This window comes from Aricia agestis, chromosome 3, assembly GCF_905147365.1.
Source record: "Aricia agestis chromosome 3, ilAriAges1.1, whole genome shotgun sequence".
In the NCBI taxonomy this organism is placed as follows: Eukaryota; Metazoa; Arthropoda; class Insecta; order Lepidoptera; family Lycaenidae; genus Aricia; species Aricia agestis.
In genome coordinates, this window is record NC_056408.1 from 23,025,846 (window position 1) to 23,046,825 (window position 20,980).

General features: G+C 38.7%; 1 protein-coding gene across 3 annotated transcripts; it reads left to right on the plus strand.

The window, feature by feature from the left end:
• Positions 1 to 1,408: 1,408 nt before the first annotated feature.
• LOC121725739 (glycerol-3-phosphate acyltransferase 3) lies at positions 1,409 to 19,308 on the plus strand. 3 transcript variants are annotated; one of them, XM_042112827.1, is made up of 11 exons: positions 1,409 to 1,648; positions 10,524 to 10,641; positions 11,546 to 11,670; positions 12,625 to 12,761; positions 13,597 to 13,702; positions 14,167 to 14,403; positions 14,713 to 14,946; positions 16,231 to 16,346; positions 17,478 to 17,618; positions 18,208 to 18,417; positions 18,823 to 19,308. In XM_042112827.1, the coding sequence occupies exons 1-11, from the start codon at positions 1,496 to 1,498 to the stop codon at positions 18,908 to 18,910; spliced, it is 1,665 nt and encodes a 554-aa protein (XP_041968761.1). In that variant the 5' UTR covers positions 1,409 to 1,495; the 3' UTR covers positions 18,911 to 19,308. The 3 variants fall into 3 exon arrangements, with proteins under 3 accessions (XP_041968761.1, XP_041968759.1, XP_041968760.1); XM_042112825.1 differs by lacking the exon at positions 14,713 to 14,946; XM_042112826.1 differs by lacking the exon at positions 14,167 to 14,403.
• The last annotated feature ends 1,672 nt before the right edge of the window (positions 19,309 to 20,980 follow it).

Below are 20,980 nucleotides of genomic sequence, written 5' to 3' on the forward strand. Positions count from 1 at the left end.
GCCAACGCGCGAACGCCCGTTCTACACATTGGGCCAACGCGTCTGCAGACGCGTTGGCCAACGCGTTCGCCTATGTCGAGAGCCGCCATAAGTCGAGTGCCGGCATATGTCGACCCTCGAAAGTACCATTGAGGTACTATATACTGGAGAGAGCCTTATATCGGTATATAAGCGTCATAAGCATGTAATGTTATGTCCTACTTACTAGGACATAATAAAGGAGTCGGTCGGCATATTTCATGTAATAAAAGTGTTATTAAAGGTTTTTAGTGAACATTTAATGCTAGATATTGTTGAGTTTTGTGGTTCCGCTAAATAATAAACCATAAGAATGGCCAAAGAATGCCTCAAACACGTGGATTTAACATTAAATACGTAAGTTTTGAACAACGTTTTTTGGGCTTTTCAATCGGTATTTTTGTAAGCTAAAAAGATAATTTATAAGTTTATTAATCCCTTATTCGTGCTATATAAGGCATTAGGGCTAAAAATGTCACATCAATTAATAATTTGGCTATAAAAATTGCATAGCTTTTTACGTGTGTTTACGGATTCTCATCACTTGAACTATAGTAAATCGATATCATGAACTAATTGACTTTCTTTCCTGTATCTTAAAGTGCTTCGGAATAATCGACAAATAGAAATATTCAAGAAAATAAACGCACACTACTTGTATGAAATTAAGCACAAAATAGCCATGCGATGACGGGCTAAGACTACATCTATAGTCTATACTATAATACTTAATCTATGAGTTTTATTATGTTAGCGTGTTCCTAAGCTGTTACCAGTATACTGGCCTAATAGCTTAAGCCAATGAACGCTTGGGTTTAAGATATTTTGATTTATGTCACACTTGACAGTACACTGATATTTTTGGAAACACAACCCATATGTAGTCAGTGATGCCAACCTGCAGATAATTTCAGATCGGTGAGGAACCATTATAAAATCTAAAAGTGTTTATCCTTACGCATCTAGTTAAGATTGTTAAAAATAAAATAAAGAAATAAAAATGAAAATCCCTCATTCAATTGTTATGAATTTGAAGCATAACCTCTACGGAGGAAATTTAGTTAAACTAAAATCTTCTATTTCTTTCTCGTAGTCTTGTAAAAGGAAATAAACGACTCAAATCTCAAGTCATATTTTGTTCATTGTTGTCTTGAATAATTTTTGATTATTGTTGAGTATTAAATTATTAAAGTATTCAATTATTAGCTTCCAACTGCATTATTTAACCAATGTTTTAAAATAACCTACTTATCTAATATATTAAACAAATAGATAGTGTAACTTTTGTGAACGAAAATAATATTACGTTACGTCTTTAGTTTATTGCGATCAATAAAAAAATGTTTTGACGGATGACATTGACGCTTTATAAACGAAAACGTCACGTACGTCATGTTCACACTGCTCAGCCATTTTTCAATCGAGTCATTCAAAAAATGATGTGTAATTTGTATTTTTCAGTCAATCAGTCAGCAATATGGCGTTAATGTTGTCGTTTGTGTCCGTCGCGGTTTCGATACTGTATACGCCGGTTCTGCTTCTAGTAATATGTGTGATATTCTTGGCTTCCATCGGAAAGTCCTTGGGTGTTAGAAGACTGTACGTGAACATTCTGCTGAAATTATTTGAGGTATGTAATTGTTTATTAGCATATTATTTAATGTTGCTCATTACTCATTATTGATTCTATACGTTTGCGTGGTACAAATCCAAAATTATGGTCTCGTTGACGGCTTAGCCAGCCAAAAGTTTAGGCCATGCTTTGGACAAATTCACCAATAGTTCGCATGTTGCAAACAATTCACATGTATTAAATAGCTCCTGGTTAACTTGTACCTAATAGTTTTAGATTTATTTACAATGAATACACAATCCTTAGAGTAAAATGATCTGAAAATACAACCATTCCAACCAACTCTTATGCTTTGTGTTGTTTTTTTTTTGAAATTATTTATTATTAAATAAACTCTTGATGCTCTATCCTTGGCCTACCTCCAAAATAAGGAGTATGGTACCTTTTAATGGAACACCTAGAAAATACTGATATATAACCGTCTATTCAAATAATTCATTAATCAGTTATTTTGGAACCTCTTTTTATGTGTGGTCTGTCATACTAAAATAACATTAAATTAGATAATATTGCATACGTATGATTAGTATTTGAAAATTGTGCTTGACAACATTTCTTTATTACATTATTTTTAAGATATGAAATGGATTATGATAAAACTGATTGTTATCATTTGTGTATTTATCAATAACAGTGACACAAACAAGCTTTATAGCCGTCATTTGGGCAAATAAATTTTCAATTCTATGATATCATGATAAAACATTAATTAAAAGTGGCAACAGAACCCAAATTGTTATTTAAATAGACTTAAACTTAGAAATTGAAATCCCTTTCCTTATTTTTTTTATAATTTAATAGAAGGCACTATCCCTTTTATTAAATTATAAAAATTGTCTGAATATTGTCTATTGTCTTGAAAATGTTCATTTCGAAGAAGTTGGCGTCTTAAAAAAAAAGTATGATGATAATAATAACTTTGATGGTATTTATTGTTTACTAGATGACGCCCGCAAATTCGTTGCACCAAAATTAGTTCATCGCGCGGGAACCGTACATTTTTCCGGGATAAAAACTTAGATCTTATTTCCTTTCTCGGGACTCAAAGTATCTCCATGCCAAAATCGGTTCAGCAGCTCGAGCGTGATGAGGTAACAGACAGGCAAACAGACAGACACACTTTCGTGGTTATAATATTAGTATGGATTAAAATTTTAATGACACAATAATTAATTATGATAAAATTTCACAATAATCATGTTTAAAAATATCTCAAATAATATTATTATCTTCACATTGATATCAAATAGTAAGCATTTACAATTAACAATATATTTAATGAAATACTTCACTCTTTCCTTTTGTTAACAGTAAAAAAAGAAAATAATAGTTAAAGAAAAATATAATAATTATGTTATATTAATTCATCAAGCCCCATACGGTCACCGGTGACCGAGACGCAATAGAAATTCTATTGTGTCTCGTTTTTCCACGATCGACGTTGATCGCTTAAATAGGATGTCACATGCCAAGATCACTGTTATTGCTAACAATAATTGACAGCATAATAGTTAAAGGTTTCACATTTTTATTAAAAAACTATCTAATGTCCATTTCAGGGACTCAAAGTATCTTTATGATGTAGAAGTTTTAGCAAGAAGAGGTAACAGACAGACTATGAATTTACAATTTTAGTATGAATTGCAAAAAAGTATTTTGGTACATTTTTTTTTATGAAATAAAGGGGCAAACGAGCAAACGGGTCACCTGATGGAAAGCAACTTCCGTCGCCCATCAGAAGAGCTGCAGTTGCGTTGCCGGCCTTTTAAGAGGGAATAGGGGAGGGTAGGGAAGGAAAGGGAATAGGGGAGGGTAGGGAAGGGAATAGGGTAGGGGATTGTGCCTCCGGTAAACTCACTCACTTGGAAAAACACAGCGCAATCGCTGTTTCACGCCTGTTTTCTGTGAGAACGTGGTATTTCTCCGGTCGAGCCGGCCCATTCGTGCCGAAGCATGGCTCTCCCACGTATAAAGTTTTTTCTTTCATTAATTGCATATAAGCATAGACATAGAAAATAAAACAAAACATCAAAAATTCTTTGTTCCATCCTTTATGTTACAGCAAACAAAAGAATTTTGTTTTTTATTGTGCTTGTTTGATAACACCGCTGTTCTCATTGATTACAGTTTACGACACACAAGGGATCCTTCATGATTCATTTGTAGATTATAGGATCAAAGTTGGAGCTGACGATTAATATTATCTGCATATAAATCCTTGAAATGATTTTAAGCATATTATACCCATTATAAAAGTGTTTTTACAGTTATTATATTATTACTACAATGTTTTCATGCTAGAGTGCAGCACCAGCATAAACAGTGAACAAAAAAATTTTGTTTTATGTTTGATAATATTTCTTTTATTATTTGTGCAACATGTCAGATTATTTACTGTATATGCTAGTAGTAATGGGATATAAAACTGGTGAATGGTGCACTTTGTAAATTGCATAATCTAAGATTCTTTTGTTTTTAGTTAGCTTGGTGAATACCTGATAGTGTATCAAATCATATCGGTGTAATAATATGTTACCAAATAATATCTAAAAATATAACAAAAGATTTGCCGCAAAGTCCTTGTTACATTGTGTTTACTTTGTTTGAATTGTCAGACTCAAGTAAACACAATAACAGACAAGTTTTCAAGTTTTTGTGTCATTACTACAGAGTACAAACTACTGCTACTTGGTTATAGCATAAATTCTTAAAATGTATAGAAAAATATTTTAAAAATGTTACATATTTGGCGCGAACTTTTTTTTTAAAGAAATATAAAAGATTTTAATACTCTGTACCAGTACTTGTACTATTATCTATTCTGTGGTACCAGGTACCAAGGTAAAAGGCCCAGGATCAGGACCTTTTGATCACTAACTACACAGTCTGTCCGTGTATCTGTCTGTGTGAATAATCAGCCTCAGATAATTTACTTTTATTTGCGCTATAACAACAAACTCTTGGTTTCGTGCGAGTTCGACCCACGCACACTTCGTCGGATTTTTAATCAAAAATTAAATGTTGATCTACATATTATGTAGGTATTATTGAAAGATCGACATTTAATTTTTGATTACAAATATTCTCTACCGCCACCAGGAGAAGGCAGCAAGGGTATGTTGGACTCCTCGCACGGTGGGCCGGAGGTTTACCGACAAAGCTCCCCCACGCCCTTCATCCTGCCGTGGGACCTTGGCACTATCAAGCTACTAGTTGAGGCTGCTACCCTAAAGCTTTATATTATTAAATCTATGTCATATCGAGGGTCCTGAACCCGGATGATGTAGCGGGTCCCAGGTTATATCTTCAATTATGTGGGTAAAGGCCAATTGGCTAACGTGAAATGGTCAGGAGTCACGCGGCTGCTCTGTGGACTGTGTCTGCCGGAGTCAAAGGTCCCGATAAGGAACCATCACTCACATTGAAACAATTTGTATGGAGACAATTGACCGCCAACCTCCAATACGCTCTCGACTCAAAAGAAAGGAAGTCTACGGATGTTTGTTAATAAAAGAAAGTCACCATATAGTCTTATCGTATACAGACTAATAATAAATCAGTTTTTGATGTTAAAATAATAAATCAGATGCGGCGCGGCGTAGGTAAGGCATTAATGCAACTTCGTCCATTGATTGATCCAGTCCGTTTGTGCGCGGTAGAATTGAGGGTAATTAATTATTTTCACGAATTGTCGGAATTCGTCGGGTAAATCGATTTACGAATGAACGAAGCCTTGTTCTCGGTTGGAGTGTAAGGTGTCGGTATGTAGGTCGCGAGTCTTATCGATATTTGTACATCAATTAATTTATCAATTAACTGACAAAACCAACGTTTACAGGTGGAATACTAGGCATCCAACACATAGATATCCAACACGGTTTTTTACTTTAACGCGGCGTCACCTTAAGACCAGCTTAGCTTAAACAGGCAGTAGCGCTAAAATACGTAAACGCGTGGTTAAAATGCGTAAAAGTAGATTAACTTCCAGCGGCTCTTTCGTTCAATCGATTAACGCTGTTCACAGGCTTCTTGTCACGTTTGAAATACTTTCGTCACTTGTCTTTCCATTGATCATGATTTCATAACATGTTTGGGCCTAAGCCTGGTCACCAGATGTTATTATTGTATGAATTTCAAAATAAGGAATTATGTAGCTAGACCAGCCATTCTCAATGTGTGCTTCGCGGCGTCCTGGAGTTCCGCAAAGCCTTTATACATATATGGGCTCCGCGAGCCGTACATGAAGCTCTTTCAGAAATGTCATCAGACAACCAGCATGGCAGTCACTTTAAAAAACAATGCAAATTGCCAGCCAAAGAAATGTTCTTCAGCGCAAAATCGGTAATGAATATCCACTTCTTTAATTTTTCCTTTATGTTGGGGTTCCTTCAGAAACGTTGCTTATCAAAAGGGTTTTGACACCAAAAAAGTTGGAGAACCGCTGAGCTATACTAATATCATGGTTGCCTATGCACGACAAAAGAGCGTGGTTGGCGAACAAAACCGGACAAGTCCACCAGAGTGCGAAAGGATTTTTTTTAATCGTCTTTTCTTGACCCATCTGCGTCAATCCCTGTTAATATTTTCAATCAAAACCGGTTAAAAAGGCTTGAAAAAGTCCATTTTCAAACAAAACTGGATTAGTTTAGTAGTAGTAGTTGATACTAGTTTTTTAAGCAACTGTGTAAATTTTATTCTCGCGGACTAATCCAGTTCTATTCGCCAGCTCCTGCCTCCTCGGCGTTAGCACTTAGTACTTAGTAGGGCTTAACTTTTAAAGTTAAGACCTACTAAGTGCTAATACTTGTAGACTGTAGTCCAAATCATGTCCGAAGTCCTGTTATAAATTAGACGTCACGAGTTTTGCGACTTAACTTCATAAAAATGAAAGTAAAAAAAAACCCGGTATTTCTGGTTCTGTTGCGTATTACGATGTAATATATTATTTTTAGTACAGTGTTTGTAAACATGGTGCACATAAATAACACTTATCTTGATTTCACTTCACCTAGAAAACGCGAAGAAAGGGAAATGTGGTCGAGACTCGAGGCCCGAGGGTCAGTTCTGCGGGCTTAGCCAACATGTTTTCTTTATCGCCTTTTTGTTGGGGGCATAAAGGTTCTTTAAGTTATGTTCCAGATTTGAAAATTCTGACCCCTAACACAATTTCTTGATCGCTTTATAGAATCGGCGATCAAAAATGTTTGCAGCGAATTCCAAACATTTTTGATCGTCGATTTAATATAAATAAGCGTCCGTTTTTTTTTCTATAAGCGTCCGTTAATATGAACTCTACAGCTCATGTTATGTTGATTCCATACATTTTAATCGGCGATTCTATAAAGAAGCCAAAAAACGTGTCCGCTAGGGGCTCAGACTTATTTATCCCGATCATAACTTAAAGAATCTTTATGCCCCAAGAACCACAGAAGTGTTTCTTGGGCCATATTTCGTGCAAAAGCAAAAATAAATTTGTTTGATATCGGTATCAGTCGCAACCACCGATATTACCTCAATGGCCGATTACTGTAATGGAGATTATGAGATTACCGTAATATTAGCGACACGAACACAATTTGTCACTGATTTCTGGAACGCTCTACAGAACGTTTTACTACTTGCGCTAAGTATTCTTGTAACTTTGTAACAGGGATAAGCAAAGAGTTGTTAGGAAATAGGCACTGCCGTTTGCAAACTCAACTTATAGAATTAACCCAGAAGGCTCCAGAAAAATCGGAGCCAAATAGTGCCATACAATTCTTTGGTTCCGAATTTTCTGGAATCGGCCGTATCTTTTTACGGTCGCGCGTCGGTTCTTCTAACCTCGCTAGCTTAGTTAGTCCCGAACTAGATACCTATACCATCAGTTCGCCAGATATATATAGGATTTACATTGTAAACATACCTCATACAAACTGCCGTGTCTTGGACTTAGCACATAGCCGTAAACAGCGTTGACAAAACGTTCAAACTTTGAACCTCGACCTCGGCCGGTGCGCGCGGTTACGTCGTCGTGATAGTTTACGTCATGGTCCAAGTCCAACTGGTCTGATGAGGGGCGAGCACTATCCTCATGCTTATCCTTTTATGAGTCATAAAAGCACACGCATCTACTATATAGACCTTAGAACTCAAACCGACGGTTTTTCTCTAACCTCTGAAATCTAGCGTCAATGCGATGTCTTTCCATTTTCTGTGCCTTTGCAAATTCACAAAAAAAAACATAATATGTATTATGCATATATGTATACGAACACTTTAACTATGGTTGATCAGAGGCTGGTAAAGAGCTGGTATACTGGGTATACATCATAGTTATATTATGGGAAACCTGTTATTGGATTTATTATTTGTTAAACGCTCTTTGCTTTTATAAGTTAGTGAGCTGCTGGTTTTCACCATAAATAACAATAAAATAAAAAGCCGTAATATATACTTTATACCAGCTATACTCAACCTGCGGCCCGCCGAGACTTTATCAGTGGCCCGCGTGAAATTAAACCGTCGCGTCGCGTCGTGGCAAAGTTGCCGTGAAAGTCGTGAAAATGTTTCCACTTCTAAAAAGCCAATTTTGTAGGACGTTATATCATTTTAACCCTAAAAAAATGGTTGTGGCCCGCGACACCAAGACTTTGTCGTGTTTTTGGCCCGTATAAAAAAAGGTAGAGTACCACTGGTCTAGAATGTGGACTGTTCAGTTACTCAGGTGTTTAATCAACCCAGAAGGGCAAAAAATGATACAAGGTGTGGCTGTGTTATTGCCTAATCAGGCCAAGAGGCTCTCGGTTTCGATACCATTTTGGAAACTTAAGGGTGTTTTATTGAATTTCTTGCAAAACTTATGTTTGATGTAAACAGAAGTTTCGAAATCGCTCTTACCAGGTATGTCACGTTTTAAAAACAAACGTTTACAAGTGCGGACTCTGATGCGTTAAATTTTAAAATGCTAATGTGTGTACTCGTTAAGCTAGTGATTAATGACTCGACTTATTTTGTTACATAGTACAGTGGGAACTATACTAGTTAGTATTTACATAATCTGAAAACTTTGAAATGTAATTCTGAGGTTACCTAAATCGTCTACCACATTCTAGAACATTCTGAAAATCTTATAGATGCGTGATCGATACAAAATCTATGACTTGTTTATTTTCTAGGAAGGTAGAGATAAGTCATTTAAAATAGATTTATCGTTTAACCTTTTAAAGCAGATCAGCTATCAGGGTTATGGTTGAGACGATGTTTACCCGCCTATGTAAATATCCACAGCTTACATAACTATGTAAATAACGAAACCTCTACAATGTATGTATATATACTATACAGTACATAGTTGTTACTATGTAACACAGAAAGTGAATTTTGGTAAAACGATATTACTGTTGTATGTTTCTTCGACATGTCTACATTGAAAATGAATAATATTTAATATTTAGGAGTGCCCACTGGGCACTGACCGCCATTATACAAGTACGCTGGACTTATCATAGATAAAGTATTAGGGTCCCCGCAGACTTACAATTTCCAGTTGGCCGACTATCGTACAAACCACAGAAATAGATCAAGATAGAAGCGCCATGTCGCTCCAATTTGTATGAACACGAGCGTGTCACTTTTTTCATACCTATAACTGTGACGTCACAAGAGCGCTTTAGTGATGGGAGAACCCGTACGCGCGGAAATGATTCGAAATTCGCTCTTGTGACGTCACAGTAGGTATGAAAAAAGTGACATGGCGTTTCTATCTTGGTCTATTTGTGTGGTTTATTTATTTATTTATTTTATTTGGTACACAAAACAGAATACAGCCAAAATTAGTGCCATTAACAAACTAAAAACTTATCGACTAGACTATATTCCTAAATATGTGCACACAACATGATACTAAGCAGCACCAATACTTAAAATCCCTTTAAGTTTACAAAACACACGTTTGTACGATAGTCGGCCAACTTTAAATTGTAAGTCTGCGGGGACCCTAATAGTAATGGCCGCTTAATCACTATTGGTTGTAGAAATTAGTATTAGTTCCAAGTACTCCCACTACTGCTATCAGCGCCAATATGGCGTCTTTCAGACGTCATTTTTACGTCAAATTTAATTCTCTTCCCCCGCATTGGGGGCGCTGATTCCGCTTCAAATAGGTACAAAACCAGCAGTAATTTCAAAGGGTATCGTAAGTCCAGCGTACTTGTATAATGGAGGTCAGTGGGAGTGCCTGACTAATAATTTCTTCTGAGAACTAATGTTAGTTGATAGAGAGTGTAGACTTTGCTGACTTTAAATGCAAAATGCCCTTTCTTAGGGCAAGACCTAAAAGTCACTCTGGTCCCACACTTCTCCAGATTTTTTTACAGACTTCTTCATCATTAATGTGTCACATTATTCATCAGCGACTTTGTGTTCTTTTGTCTTTTATTAACTCGGGCTGTGTTTTGTCCCTTGTGTGTTTAATAAAATACAAAACAAGACCTTTTGCTTCCGTTGTGGATTAGGTATGTACAGTACTTTCAGAGCGAAGTCAAATACTGTAGTGCCTGGGACAAGATTTTTAAATGTCCGTATGGTTGCCCAAGCACATACTAGTCCTACACAGTCCTATTCCTACAATGAACAGGGCCTGTAGACAAGTGGCAAAGCGCTAAGGCTAACGCTAACGCTACAAAATTTGACATAAGTCATCGCTTCGCTAGCGAATACTAATGTCAAATCCATACATTTTGTAGCCTTAGCGTTCTGCGTTAGCGCTAGCGTTAGGGTTTTGCCACTTGTCTACGGGGGCATGTCAATTCGTCTGGGACCAACCACGTGCGGGATTCCTCACGATGTTTTCCATCACCGTAAAAATGTTTTATTTATTTTTATATTTCAGTATGGCAGACAGCACATCGAGGTGGCGAAGAAGCTGCAGCGAAACGACAGCTCGGACGAGGACGAGCCGCCGCCGGACAAGCCACCCTCCGCCATTGTCAAGGAGAACGGCACCAATGGTGAGGGAACCATATTATTATTGATGTTGTAAATGGAAAATTATGTCTGGTATCTCTTGGAGGTTGTACTGCTGATTTGGATGGGCTTAGAGATACTTTAGATTTAGATATAGATTTTATCTCTAAAAATGTATAGTTTTTAAATTTCGACGCAACGATGTTACGGACAACATCTAGATTCTAGCAATACTTTGGACTGTAAATGTATAGTTATAGCAAACCGGCCAATCTCGCTAATACTTATCATGCAAATAATCTTTTCTATCTATCTAATCATTGTTTTCAATTTATAGAAAGTAGATTATTATTATAGAATTTAAATATTATACGATGATATTTCAAATTTATGGATTGAACAAGGTACTGCACTGCGAAAACAGCTATTTCAGATCTGCTAATAGACGAGGATATCACTCAGCTGCATTGTGATGGCAACGGTAGCGGTCCGCTACCGTTGCCATCTGAAGGGAACGGGAAGGGAAATTGATTGACAATCTGTTGTTTTCCGCGAGCCTCTCCCAGTTACGAAACTGGGAGAGGCTCGCGGAAAACAACAGATTGGCGCAAACGGATAATGAAGGGTAGCAAATTTTGCGATGATGCCTGGTTCCCAGCTCTTAAAGCCAAAACAGGGAAAAGTCAAAGTCCGTGTTCTGTGCCTTCAACCTCTAATTTCTCCTGTCGTTACTGTGGTCGCCTATGTCGCTCACGCATCGGCTTGCACAACCATGAAAGAGCTGCAACACAGACTAATACGCCGTAAATCGTCTGACACAGACGTAAAGGCCATGATGATGATACAAAATGTAGTCTACTTCTTTACATATTATAATGTTAAAAACTCGCAATCGACACTTACAATAATTATAGTAAACATAATTATCATGGTGTAATGTTGTTGCAGGCACCAAGAACAGCGTGATAGAGCGTCAAGAGATCCTGGGCCCGACGCCGGAGCTCAACTACAAGCGCAGCACCAGCCAGGAGCGCCTGCCGCACACCCACAGGGGGGACAATGGCAAGAACGAGGTAGGCGCTCTCCCTGTTTTAGCGCCTCTAGTACTCCGACGCTGCGAACCGCGAAACAGCGGCAAAACGATTTACTGTCTCATCCACCACACGGCAATGCCTTATATTGCATCTCGCTCTATTACAGGTTTCGCAGTTGTTTCGCGTTTCGCAAATCGCAGCGTTGGTGTACTACAGGCGTAACTTTCAACAGCAAGGCTAGAAATAAAAATGATTTGACATCGCATAACGCTAAATGCCATGGCGCTTGCGATTTCTTTGCGAGGGATTTGAAAAGTAACTCTTATAAAGTTTTAGTAAAATTTTTTTAAAGAAAGACAATGTAGAATTAAATAAACATCTTATATAAATAAATAACTACCATTAAGATTATACAATATATGCACGTCAACAACAAGGTGTATATAAGATATCATAATATATAAAATTTAATGATTTTCACTGTTGAAAAAAATTACATTAAAATTAAAAAAATACACAAATATTTTTCATAGGTAGTTTTACCAACATAAATACTTTATTTTATGAAATAACGTTAAGTATTTACAATGTAATAATATTACAAGTGCTTAGCAGTTAGCTGGCAGACCATAAACGTCTTAAGCTCATAATGTTATTTTCTTAAGTACCGTGTAAAGTGCACATAAATGCTGTCTATAGTAATTTATGTTATTGTTAAATATTTTAACGTATACGTATATAACGTACCTTTAGTAATTAAAATTTGAAAATATTTACACAGCATACAACTTATAAAATTTGCAGTTTGTTCACACTTTTCCAGTGTGACTTTTTGTTTTGATATTAAATTTTTCCCTGCAAAATAAACTCTGAATTCAGATACAATTTGAAAAAAACAACAGAGGCAGTTTTTGCATCAGCATGCCTTAACTATAAGGTATAGGACGCAACGTTTTTGAAAATATCTCAATCTCTACCATTCACTGTTTCCAGCACAACCTGGAGTTCCACCTGCACCACTGCATGGACCTGGTGAAGGCGGGCATGGAGAGCATCATAGAGGACCAGGTCACCTCCGTGTTCGAGGCCGAGGAGCTGCGCAGCTGGAACCTGCTCACCAGGACTAATAGGTATGATACCACAGAGATCGAGGTAGATACCTCATGTCCCTCCATTTGTATGAAAACGAGCGTACCACTTTTTTCCTACTTACTGTGACGTACCGATGTTAAGAAACGTGTCCATTATCTAGGCCAACGTTTCTATTCAAATTTCTACAGCTCAATACGGCACAATTAGACATTTAGGCATTTTTAAATTCCGATTTAACGGCTCCACCGTTATCGTCAATCGCCGATTAAAGAACAGACTTTCGAAAGACGAGCAATGCTCGTCGTTTGGGAACGCGATATAGTACGCGAAGTACATACACATGCGGTATCTATCTTGATCTATGTTTGTGTATGATACCCTATCATAACAATATATTATCATCGTTTGATCACGATCTAGCAATAACAACGTCTTATGATTGACTATTTACCAATAGCGTGTCCACCAAAGAAACCTAAAACTCAAACATTGCACCTTCCCCTTTCATTTTTGCCGAGCTACCTTTAAAGTTGCGGTACCAATGGATAAATAAATCAGGATGTAAAATTGGAAAAAACTATCTGTAGTTAGATGGCAAATCTAAGTTTTTTGGCAGGATTGGCAAATCAATGTATGTAATTCGTGATCGGTCTGGCCGAGCTCAAATTACCAAGGCCGCCATTTGCCTATGAATCCATTTCTTTATTATTAATTTAAGGGCCCGTTTCACCACTTTCTGATAAAGTGCCGAATGGGCTATTCACAACTTTTTTGACAGATTCTCCATACTCGATCTGTCAAGTTAATTGGTGGATAGCCTATTCGTCACTTATCAGGAGGTGGTGAAACAGCCCCTAAGTATTATGTCTTCAGGCAGTACGAGTTCCTGACATGGCGGTTGACGATAATCTGGATGATGGGGTTCGTGGTGCGATACTTCTTCCTGCTGCCGCTCCGGTTACTCGTCTTCGTCATCGGGGTGAGTTCTACAGTCTACCGCATGATATCGTCGTTTAACTTATATAAGAATTTGATTATGATATTTGATATCTAAGCTGGATCGAAGCTGTATTCATCTTATATCTTTAAACGAGCAATTCTTGTATATAATAATTGGAATCTCGGAATCGGCTCCAACGATTTTCATGAAATTTAGTATATAGCGGGGTTCGGGGGCGATAAATCGATCTAGCTAGGAATCATTTTTAGAAAATGTCATTTGATTCGTGTTTTATCGAATACCGAGCAAAGCTCGGTCAAATAGCTAGTATTGAATTAAAACAGTAGATCAAAGTTTCTGATAGGTATATGTCAACGGTTAAGTAATGGACCACTGTGCAAATTGTTTAGTTCATAATATAGCAATAACCTGGCAACCCCAAGTGCTAACTAGGCAGGCTAATAAATAATTGAGAGCAAACGCTAACCCCCCGGCAACGGCAGGTTCTAATGATGGTAGTGGTAATGTCGATGATCGGTCTGCTGCCGCCGGGGCGCGTGCGGCGCTGGCTCGGCGCCCTCGCATACAAGATGTCCTTCCGCACCATCATGAGGAGCATCTCGTGCGTCGCCAACTTCCACCAGACGGAGTACATGCCGGCCGCCAACGGGTTCTGCGTCGCCAACCACACCAGCCCCATCGACGTCGGCATACTGAGCGCCAACATCTGTTTCTCCCTGGTACCGAGGGGCTGTCCCCGCTGATAGAGTGCGCTGGAGTCTATGTGTGTGATCGTTCGGGTTCGCTGCTTATCCACTGGTCATCCGTTCTCATTCGCCGGGGTGTATTTGGCTTGTGTGGGTCCGCTGGACTCGTTGGGGGCCGACCTCAGGCGGGGCCGGGCTCATACGAGTCCACCGGGCCCATACGAGTCCACCGGGCTCATACGGGTCCACTGTACTCATTCGTGTGGGGCTCATACGAGTTCACCGACCTCGTGTGGGTCCACCGACCTCACCCGGGACCGGGCTGACGTGGGCCTGCCGCAGGTGTGGTGGCTGGTGGTGGGCACGGCGGCGGTGGGGTGCCTGCCGGACGGCGCGCGCAAGCGGCGGCTGGTGACGGCGGTGTCGCTGGCGTGCTTCAACTTCCTGTCGCGGTCCATCTCGGCGGTGATCACGTACCACGGCGAGCAGTACCGCCCCGAGTCCGGCATCTGCGTCGCCAACCACACCAGCCCCATCGACGCGCTCGTGCTCATGTGCGACAGGTGCTACTCGCTGGTAAGCGCTAGTGGTTGTAACCCAAGTGTGAGTTTTTATGACCAAAAGAGTAACACCGATCCGCGAGGTCCACTTTAACGAACGATACAAAATCTTGGTTAAGCAATTTTTATAGAACGCGTTGACCTTTTCATTAAAAATTGCTTTTATACAAGGTGTAACGAAACTAAGTTATAATACTTTAGGGTGTGTATGAGTCCCTTGTATTGAGTCCACTGTAAAAATTGCAGCCGAGCAGCGCTAAAATAGTAACTTTTTTCAACTTTTGTATGGAAAAATTCCTGACCCTGCGGCGATTGCCCAAATAAATCGCATAGAAAAATTGCTCTTTCAATGCTGCTACTTTTATAGTGGACTCTATATAAGGGACACATACACACCCTTAAGTTTTATCACTTTCTTTTGTTACATCCTGTATATCGCCAAGCTCCGCTTTTCGTTTCGTTACGATGTGATTAACGAAACTGATGAGTTCGTCCTAACTCCTAACTACTAATCCACTTTAACGAGAATAATCAAACCTCATCAAAAACACACACTTGGCCTATTACCTAATACTTTCTTCTTTTCTTAGTTTTGATCTTAGCGTTTTACTGCCGCAAACTTTTAGAAACGCAAGAACTAACAAATTCTCCTCAACCAGGCTACCGAAGTCAACGATTGAAATTACAACATTAAAGCAATGTAACCGAACGAGGGGTAAGATTGACCGAGTGCGTATAGGGGTATTGTGTTGTTCCGTTTGGGGTGTATGTTGATTGCATGGGACGTGACTTACGTGAGTTTAGCTTATCATGGGGCTCATCACATTGCGGTGAAAATTGCGCTTCGTTTGATAGTGAAGGAGGCCAGTTCATTTCCCATCATACCGTTCAGATACCATTTAATTTAAACGTAAACAACAACAAACAGAGGATAATATATTACACAGCTTCCAATTTCATTTATTTTAGTGTTCAATAAATAATTATAGAATTATAGTGGTATTTTATAAAGAAAATAGTATAATGTAATTCTCTTACTCCCAATAAAGAAGTTTATGTAGTGAACAATCCAATATGCCAGCAAAAGACAAAAATACCTTGTATGATTATTTGTTGTGGATGTTTTAATAGTAGGGTAGTAGGCCACAAATATTAATAATAATTAAGTTGATTTCATTCTGTTTGTTTACGTTTCGATGAAATTTAACAGAGTATACATTCTGTACTGCCTATTCTATCATTGTATTTGTCTTTCGCTCCATCTCCTAAACAGTATATTACATTATGCTATCGTTTTTAGATCGGCCAACGACACGATGGTTTCCTGGGGCTGCTGCAGCGGGCGCTGGCTAGGGCTTCGCCCCACATCTGGTTCGAGAGGTCCGAGGTGAAGGACAGACATGCTGTCGCTAGGAGGTAAGTTTTAGGGTTGCTGAGGATTCCTCTTCCTCTTCCTCATAATGAGGAAGTTCCGCAATATTTTGGGTTCCTCAACCGTTACCGCATCCTCATAAATAAAAATACAAAAATCCTCTTCCGCTATCGCTTCCTCAAAATTTAAGAGGAATTTATGAGGAATTTCACTGCGCATGCGCGTCGCGTATCCGATCGGCAACGCACACGCCAGAGCGCGTTTGCCGGACCGAACGGGCGAGCGAGACCTCCCCTCTCGCCACCCGCGCAGTTCCTTGCTTGTTTGTTTTAATTTGACATAGGTACCTAATACCTATTAGCAAGCGTTGTTTTGTTTACGCGTGTACGCAGCTACGCACGCATTGCGAATAATCTAATAATTTGATTTATTTTATCGAAAATCGAAATTAGACCGAAGTGTAGTGCTATATCAGGTGTCCCCAGCCTTTTTTCTCCATCGCCCACTTCGAGAACAAATATTTTTTAGCGCCCCCATTGTTTCACAGTTCACCTACTTTCTTTTCCTAATTTAAAGTAAAGGGCATTTGCCACAAATTTGTCGGTAATATTAGCCCCCCCAGCCTCTACAAAACGCCGCCATTTTTTCTAAGTCCCACACTACCCCCCTTTAGATTCAGCGCCCACAAGGGGGCGTTATTGCCCACATTGAGACGCTGTACTATATGGACGTACTTCCTCTTCCGCTTCCTCATCCGCATCCTCTTCCTCAAAAAAATATCCTCTTCCTCATCCGCATCCTCTAAATTTGCGCGTGACAATTCCTCTTCCTCCTCCTCTTCCTCATAATCACTTCCTCAACAACCCTAGTAAGTTTTCTCACATTAGTAGTAGTCACGTAGTTTGTGCTCTCTATACGGTGTTTTACAATTTCCTTATATCAAGTATACAAAATTAAAAACCACTCGCCGCAGTACTATGGATTTAAATATCTAAAATTATTTTTTTCTGCTTCTCAGAAAAAAAATAATTTTAGACGAAAACGATATTGTTTTGTAGAGAAACACGTGCCTTCTTTAATCAGTGCTTCAACAAAAGTAATTTTTTCATCAGTCATCAGTCATCAGTCATCACTGATGACTGATGATCTGTTAACCATGAACTATGTGTGTCCAGGCTGAAGGAGCACATCAGCGTGCCGGACAACCCGCCGATCCTGATCTTCCCGGAGGGCACGTGCATCAACAACACCTCCGTCATGCAGTTCAAGAAGGGCAGCTTCGAGGTCGGCGGCACCATCTACCCCGTCGCCATCAAGTCAGTACACCTCCCCCCTCCCCCGGCAGTGTAACACCATGTGAACGTTGTACCGCCGATCCTGTACCGAAATCGGTACAGGATCGGCATCGGTAGTATTGATCGCGCACAACTTTAAAATCACTTGGTCAACAATAAAATTTAATACCTACCAATAAACAATAAAAAAAAAAACCAAAGTAAAAATACCAAAAAACTTGTCGTTGTTGACCGCAATCATCCGATAATAATATCTACTCGGTTACTGATACTCCAATAACGTGTCGCCCCGCTCACTCCTCCCCCACCAAAGAAACCTCAGAATTGAACATTGGGCTAAAATATTTCCTGTCGTTTATCTTTATTCTTGCCTTAATTTACCTTTCATAATATTATTTGTAAGAACGAAGTTTAATAATTACGTGAAAGCGTAACAAGGCAACTCAATTTTCATTCAAACAGCAGCAGGGCCGGATTTATATTTTTTATGAGTATAGACCGCCGCCTCTGTTTACGAACTCTACCGCCATACTTGGACGCTGCCGCCCATAGGTCATGGCCTAAACTGCCTATAACCCAGGACTGAGCAGCAGTGGCAATATGTTTACAGGTACGACGCGCGCTTCGGCGACGCGTTCTGGAACAGCTCGCGGTACGGCATGCTGCACTACCTGTTCAACATGATGAGCTCGTGGGCGATCGTGTGCGACGTGTGGTACCTGCCCGCCATGACGCGCGCGCCGCACGAGTCCGCCATCGACTTCGCCAACCGCGTCAAGGCCGCCATCGCGCGCCGCGGCGGTCTCGTCGATCTTATGTGGTGAGATAATTATTGTGCCTTGAATTTTTTTTTTTTATATACGACGAGCAAACGGGTCTAGTGATGGAAAGCAACTACCGTCGCTTTTAAGGATAAAAGTTTTCTCCCATATTCATGAGCAATAGAAGTTTAGCACATATACATAAAGAATTAACGTTTTACCACATATTTTTAAATGAAGAAAGTTCACACTCATTTTGTGGTTAGATGAAAGTTTACCTCATGATATGCCGAAAAGAAAGATGCTGGTTTTTTATAATATAAAAATACAAAATTAAGAGTTGTCTGATAGCAGATATAAATATAAATATTTGATCTCATAAAATATTTTGAGTGACGGCTTGAAATACGAGTGAAACTATTTTTCTCACTGCCTAATAACAATATTTAAAATTTAATTTTCAGGGACGGACAATTAAAACGAATGAAGGCGAAGACGGAGTGGCGGCAGCTGCAGCAGGAGGAGTTCAGCAAGAGATTAAAAGGAGAGTAAAGTGCTGCGTGTGTGTGTGTGTGTGTGTGAGTGGCGCACACAACAGACTTGTACAGTGAGAAGTCAAAACATTGTCGATAGTGGGGGGATTCAGCTCGGGAACATTATCAACAGTGAATACCTGTTGTGCTTAGCAACAATTTTAACAGTGAATATGTGTTAATGCTTGGCAATTTTGTCAACTGTGAATATTTGTTGATGCTCAGCAACATTGTCAACGGCGAGTGTGTTGTTAATGCGGGACATTTTCAACTGTGAGGGACGTTTTAATGCTAGTGTTGGGCTCGTGGTCAGACTTCTGCGAGGTTTGCCAACGAGAATGTTACCGTTCCGATATTTTAATTATTTATTACCGTGTTAATAATTGGCTATATTAAATAGGTAAATAATTAACGAAAGATTGAGTTTTTCTCGATTTATAAATGAGGCGCTTAAGAGAACAAAACTCATGGTAATATGTAAATTCCATGTTTAATGTTTAAGTATCAAACAAAATTTATTGCTTTTATTTTTAATAGCAATAGTCAGAGAGGCCTAATAATAATAATAATAATTATATTTGTAGCTTCAAGTAGCTATCTAACCCAGTAGCCGTGTTCGTTTCATTTTTTCGCAGTTTGGCAGCTGACTGTCAACTTCATAATAATTGAGTGTCATGTTCATTATAATACTAACAATTTCTGTCAGATTTTAGAACATGACACTCACACTGACATACACTTACACAATTTTTTTACTTTGCGCATGCGCAATGTGCATTGAAAAACGAAACGAACACGACTAGGTAGTATCTTTGAAAATATTCCGCTTATATTTTTTTTTCATTCTTATAATGTCAGTTGTAATGAGGGTCAGAAATGTCGACCGGTCAGGCTCCAAAACTATATTACATTCTATGTATGTAGCACATTTAGTAGACCTCTATTTCTGAATGATAGTTGGTTTAATACTTTATTTGCTGAAGTCATGGGTTCGATACTTATGCCTCGAACGTCGCTCCGATCTTAAGATATCTCGCACGAGGGCCAACATATTGTGCGCAAGTGTCAAGTGAGGACCTCATTACACCTACCGAGCATTCGTTATGTTTATTATGGATGTGCTCGGCCGAGGGCACTATCTCGCCACTATATGCGGTAGGTGTAATCAGGCCCTAAGACAGCTTCCTAACAAAACGACATTCGATTTATAAGAATCAAGCCCAGTATTTACTTTCGATTGAGCGGCAGCTATTGTTGGATATGAAGATTGCGCTATGTGGGTGAACTTGTTTATAGCACAATTTATTTATTAATTATTACTTATGTTTGTGTAGTGTACATAATGTGGATACACATTTTAGTCATTGGGGCTTATTATAATGTTAAGTTTGTCATCGCTTTCCAAACTTCAAAGATTTTTTTTCTGTAGGTGTAGTCTTCAAATGTGGCCTGTTCATGTGGTGATTTGGAACTTCTTATTTAAATGCGAAAATATAGTATAGTCAATTGGTGGTTACTTATCTAAACTACACCTAGTTTGTAAAACTTTGATAAGAATATTTTACTGTCTTCATTTTTAGTAAGATAACCATGTTTCCTAAAGTGAAATACTCAAAGTATTGTTATTACAATAATTTTATAAAAATATACTTAATGTGTTGTTAACTGTTGTTTATAAACAATGATATGTCGAAACCTTGACGATTGCTATAAGAAAATTTTGTCTGTCAGTTTGTACGACATAATGAAAAAAACAACATAATACTATTCATCGTTGTAAATTCTTGTAAACTAGAAGTCTCGATTTCCATTCCTGAGAAACGTGAAGGTATTTTAGTTTTACCTTGAGCCGTTAGTTCGTTAGGAGCTTAAAAGTAAGACTACGCGATGTCCGGCCTAACGCGGGCCAACGTTTATCACACAACTAGCGACAAAGTCGAAAAAAATTCAATATTTTTGAAATACGTTATAATTATATCATAAATTTGTATTCGAAAATAGTGTTTAAATAGCATCAGAGAAAATTGTGTAAAGGCAAATGACACGCTTACATTATTTGGTCGAGTTATGTCAATATTAGTCGTAAGTT